Raw genomic sequence first — 6,126 nt, forward strand, 5'->3', positions numbered from 1 at the left:
CCCGTATATCAACTTTAAGGAAGCGACACTCTAAAGCATATGCTAAAATCAAACGTGTTGCTTCTGATATTCGTGATATTGAAGAGACTATCGCTCGATTAGAGGCCGAGTTGGACCAGAAGAAAGCTCAATTGGCCCACTACGAGGATGTCAGAAAAGAGCTTGAGCATAAAAGTGGCCAAATTTATACGAAATTTTGCCGTACACTCCACGCAGCTGAGCAGACTCGTAAGGACATTGTTGCTACTCTTCCTATTGAAGCAGAACTCAGAAAGGAGATCGAGGAACAAGTTCGAGCAGCTCACCGGGAGAAACTCTCTGCTTTCAAGTCTAGGCTAAAAACCCTCAAGTTAATGAAGCCTGATGTTTAGCTCTTGACCTGTTTTTGATTAAGGAATTTTGTATCTTTTTCATTTTGTGTTTGGATTAACCACATCGAATGAAAATGATATCACTTTTGCTCTTTATCGTCTCTTTTTATTGAAATCTGGTTCAAGACAATAGAAAATAATGCAAATGTTATCGAAATTCCCTTTATCATTTATTCAGAATAATTCCATCAAATTACAATCGTCAGAGGTGTAGTGTTAACATGACGAAATACAAGATAGAATTACACTATGAATAGGCAACCCCCAGCCTGATTTGGTTGGGGTTTAGGGGGCTACATGATTTACGGGAAGTATCTCTTGAGAAACTTCCCATTAATTGGCATCATGAGCCTGTCTCCTTCTTGATTGATGAGGCGGTATGCTCCGTTCGAATAGACTGATTCTATTACGAAGGGCCCTTCCCATTTAGGATTGAACTTCCCTTTGGTTTTGTGTGTCATCACCATGGGTCGTCTGTTGGCCAACACTAGATCGCCTTTCTTGAAGATCCGTTCCTTAACCTTTTTGTTGTAGGCTTTGGAAATACGGGCTTGATACAACTCTATTTGTTGTTGAGCTTGAAGTCGCTTGTCGTCTAAGGCTTCAAGTTCTTGCAGACGTCGTTGATGCTTTTCTTCTTCTGTTAGTCCAGTTGTGATAGCGACTCTCAGAGAAGGAATCTGAATTTCCAATGGTAGTACCGCCTCGCAGCCATATACCAAAGAGAATGGCGTAGCTCTTGTGGAGGTCCTTACTGTAGTACGGTAAGCCCAAAGACATTCACCCAGTCTTTCATCCCAATCGCGCCGGCTTTTAGAAACAAACTTTTTGAGAAGCTTCACTATGGTTTTATTGAAGGCTTCTGCAAGACCATTTGCTGGCGGATAATAAGCCGTAGATGCAACACTTTGGATTCTGAATCTGTCACAGAATCTCTGGAACCCAAAGCTGACGAATTGTGTCCCGTTGTCGTGAACTATTCGCCTCGGGACTCCAAAACGGTAGACGACGTGATGTTTGATAAACTTGATCACGTTTGAAGTCTTGACTTCTTTCAACGGGATTGCCTCCGCCCATTTGGAGAAATAATCGGTCACGGCTAGAATGAACCGGTGTCCCTTGGATGTCGGAGGGGAAATCGGTCCGACGATATCCATACCCCACATTTCGAATGGCCAAGTCGCTGATGTGGGGTGTAAATTTCCTGGCGCCTGGTGGATGAAATCCCCATGAATTTGGCACGCGTGACAACGTTTAGCATAGTCAACCGCGTCTGAAAACATCTTCGGCCAATAATAGCCGATGCGTCGGAGGCGATCTCCTAACTTAGCTCCAGGCTGATGAGCTCCGCACATTCCGCCGTGAGCTTCCTTGAGGGCCTCTTTTGCTTCTTTCCGGGAGAGACATCGAAGCAAAACTCCATCATGCGATTTACGATACAGGACTTGAGAGACTGCGTCGTAATAGAATCGGAGGGCCTTTCGTTTGATAGAGGCCGCTTCCTTAGGATCATCGGGTAGAATTCCATATACGGCATAGTCGATGTACGGGAATCGCCAATCCCTGGATTCAAACTCCATAGAAGTTGTACAGACTTCTTCTGACGGTGTCTCGTCTAGGTTTTCTTCTGTAGGAATTTTAGAAAAATATAATTTCCGTCCCGCGACTGGAATCGTTGTTTCAGTCTTCGGTGGCAACGCTAATGAGGTTGCCAAGGAGGCTAGAGCATCTGCGTAAGCATTCTGAGCTCGTGGCACGTATTCGATAAAGAAGCCCTCGAACTTTTGAGCCTGCTCTAGCACTGCAAAGTAATACGGGATCAAATCCTCATGACGTGCTTCATATTCTCCTCGAACTTGATTAACGATGAGCTGAGAGTCACCGTAAGCTTCAAGATGCTGAATACCAAGTTCTTCAGCAAATTGCATGCCTAATAGCAGAGCGTTATACTCGGCTACGTTGTTGGTGCAAGGTTCGATTAAGGAAAATCCCCTTGGGATTACATGGCCGTTTGGAGAGATTAGCACTACTCCTACTCCCGCGGTGATTGCTCCATGAGGATTTGCTCTGGATGCACCGTCGAAGAATAACTTCCACACTTGCGTAGCTTCTTGGGTAGCGCAAGCTTCAGCAACCTCGTCAGGTAATTCCTCATACAATTTAGACGTACAACTTTTACGTGGTTCGGCAAATAGCCTACGTCCACGGGGCAAGGAGGGGGAGATCTACTATTAGAGGGAGAGATACAACTAGGGTTTACAATCTCACAATCTAAACCCTCTCAAACAAACTCTCAAATCCCTCTTACAAAATCTCTCTCAAAGGGGTACACAAATCAAAGAACAATAAACAAAGGACTTTGCTTTCAAAATTAGCCGCTGCCTTTTCTCCTCGGTTTGCACAAAACAGCCGCTCAAAATCAGCCCCCAACTTTTGCACGCCCTCTGCTTCCGAACTCCTGAAGCCGCAAAAATCACGTCCTTGCTCTAAGCCGCACAAAACCCTAGGGAAGGGTTTTATACAAGACTTTCGGGTGGGCTTTGATGTTCACGCGTGGGCCAAAGGATTTTGTCCGCTGTTTTTTCCGCTGGCTCTCTGCATTCACGTGGTAGCCGTGGCCCCCACATCACAATTATTATTATTTTAAAAATTGCTTTTGCCTTCGGTTCAGGCTCTGTATTATGCTCTTCGAATGGATTATATGACAGTAGCAAAACTTCAGACTAAGCTAGATGGAGAGGCTAAACAGAATACTGTTCGAAAATTGATCGACAAGATAGCTCAGGATGGATACCTGAAAAGCTCAGGCAGCAAGAGATTGGGTATTCATCCTAACTATGAAACCTGATTTTAGGAGATCATAATTTATTAACTAATCAATACCTGCTTGTGGAATTATTTTATGAAGTTAATATATTTAAGCATCACACTTTCTTTAGCTACAGTAGAACGATATTGTGAGGCATAGATAGCCTTGACCTGAAAAGCTCAGGCAGCAAGAGATTGGACGTTAATCCTAACTATGAAGCCTTAATTTAGGCGATCATAATTTATTAACTAATCAATACCTGCTAGCAGAATTATTTCACAAAGCTAATATATTTAAGCATCATACTTTCTTTAGCTACAAGAGAACAATATTATGAGGCATAGGTAGCTTTGACCTAACCCCTAGAGAGTTCAATGTTAACATCCTTTATTTGCCCATTTCTTGTAAGATTACTTAAGTTTCATGCAATTTCTTTGTATAACAGTTCTAGAAGTTGGTAAGAGTTAAAACAATATTTCCAATTAGTCTTGAATCTTGATTTATCAATTGTTAATGTTCTTTGCTTTAAATGAATCTTCATCACATTTTCCTAAAATTTTCCTGAAATTTTCCTGAAATTAGAGATCACTTGCTTTAAATGAATCTTCATCACATTTTCCTAAAATTTTCCTGAAATTTTCCTGAAATTAGAGATCACTTGATATGGAAATCGGGTGATCACACGGCCACTTCAATCTACTGATTGTGGGAATATACAAATTGTTTTCAGAAAAATATATCACTAGGGATCTAAGGCACCTTAATATTTATGAGTAACTTTGATTTACTGCAGGTAGGCGTGTTGTTCACTCTGAATCCACCAACATAAAGCTCATTGAAGTCAAAAAGATTATAGAGGGCCAACCTATGGTGAATTCACTACCATCTTATGCTTCTTACCTCACTGCATGACTGAGATTGTTTTTTAGTATGATAAAGCATTAAATATCATTTATATCCTTCATTCATCCACTTCAAGCAGGAAATAGATACCAAAGGAAATAGATATCATTTATATCCTTCATTTATATCCTGCATGATCTTTGCTATGATTTTGCTTGAAAATCTTGCTTCTGTTTTAAACTGTATAGAAGACTGCTTAATCAAAGAACTGATATCTCTAACATCTCTAACAGGAAATAATCAAAGAACTGATGGAAAGGTTACCACACATGAAAGAGCTTATGGATATATATTGTGGCCCTGATAGAGTGACTGCAAAGCAACAAATGCAGGAGTTAGACAGAGTCGCAAAAACTCTACCAGAGAATATACCTTCATCTGTGAAGAGGTTCACTGATCGTGTCGTTCTTTCACTTCAAGTTTTCTTTTTTTTTTCAACTTAGTTTAGTTTCCTGTAAATCTTATAATGTGTCATTCTCTGAAATGGAAAACACTGAATATGGCAAAATGGAATATTTAAACAGGCCTTTGAGTGTTGACTTGGAAATGGAAATGAATGTAATTATTTTGCAATGGGAGCAAATTCTTTGTTTATCATAATATGCAACTTGTTTGTAGTATAATTTGATGTTTGGTTTCTTTGTTGATGTGAATGGAAGTAAATTTTTTGTGGATGTTCAGGTTCAGTGTAGGCTTGTAGTTGACAGAAAAGATATTATTTTTGGCGATGCAAATTAGTGTCGATAAAATTATACTTTTTACTGTTGCCAAAAATTATACTTTTGCCGACGCTATCTTGCGTAGGCAAAAGTATAGCTTTTAGCGACGCTAGCTTTGCATTGCTAAAAGCTGCACTTTTGCCGACGCTATATTGCGTCGGTAAAAGTATAGCTTTAAGCGACGTTATTTTGCGTCGCCAAAAGTATAGCTTTTAGCGACGCAGAGTGAAGCGTCGCTAAAAGCTATACTTTTGGCGACGCAAGATAGCGTCGCTAAAAGCTATACTTTTGCCGACGTATAGCTTTTGCCGACGCTGCATGCGTCGCCAAAAGTATACTTTTGCCGACGCAAAATATTATGCGTCGCTAAAAGATATACTTTTTCCGACGCATGACGCGTCACCAAAAGTGTACTTTTGGCGACGCAGTGTATATGCGTCGCTAAATACTTTTCTTAACGTACTTTTGGAGACGCGTTAGCGACGCTGTATTTTGCGTCAGAAAAGATTTTTCCCGACGTTTTTTAAACTTTTACCAACGTTTTTGTTTCGTCGGCAATGTTGTATTTTGTTGTAGTGAATTAATCCCATATTGTTGAAGAGTTTTTATGAACAGTTAGTCAAATAAGGATTTGATTGTTATATTAAAATTATTAATTTAATTAATAATTGGTTCTCGATATGGGACCCAATTAGTCTCACTAATGTCATTAGAAGATGTAGGCATGCAATACAATTCTATTTCTATCCTTAATTATTATGGATAAATTTTTTGAATAATTATATTCTATCTTTAATTGTTATGAATAGAGTTTTGAACAATTTTGAATTTCTTAAAATTAAAATCTCTAAGGCTAGCTAGTCTAATCCTATATATAGGGTTCATGTGCAATTTTATAAAGACACAAAAAACCATATGAAGATAATATAAAGAAATAAAAATTTGAGAACTTATCTCTCAGTATTGCTTCTCTTTAGTGATAGGTGGATTTTAATTGGAGGCTTTTTCTCTTGAGGAAGCTATTTTGGATTGATTTTGAAACAGAGTATTGAAGAAATTTGAAAAACGTTTTAGGTATTCTTTTAATTTTGATTAAGTTTGATTAATAGTTATGATATGCATATTTCATCTTATTGTATGTCATCTTTCTAACACTTACATTACGATAGCAAAACTCTCGCCTGTTGTCTCCATGTGACACTGGGGTTGCCATGGTTCAGTTGAAAAACTAGTCTGTTGCCGATGTGTAAGGGAAAAGCTCTAAAGCCGGCTTTTCTTCCTCTTATAGAAAAACCTTGGCGACAGCCCTAGCAACCTTAGAGCG

The 6,126-nt window shown here is 39.4% G+C and overlaps 1 protein-coding gene across 1 annotated transcript; it reads left to right on the top strand.

The window, feature by feature from the left end:
* Window positions 3,069–4,683, top strand: LOC109829518. Its single transcript, XM_020396611.1, has 3 exons — window positions 3,069–3,193; window positions 3,974–4,050; window positions 4,317–4,683. The coding sequence occupies exons 1-3, from the start codon at window positions 3,073–3,075 to the stop codon at window positions 4,524–4,526; spliced, it is 408 nt and encodes a 135-aa protein (XP_020252200.1). The 5' UTR covers window positions 3,069–3,072; the 3' UTR covers window positions 4,527–4,683.

Source organism: Asparagus officinalis, chromosome 2 (genome assembly GCF_001876935.1).
Source record: "Asparagus officinalis chromosome 2, Aspof.V1, whole genome shotgun sequence".
Classification (NCBI taxonomy): Eukaryota; Viridiplantae; Streptophyta; class Magnoliopsida; order Asparagales; family Asparagaceae; genus Asparagus; species Asparagus officinalis.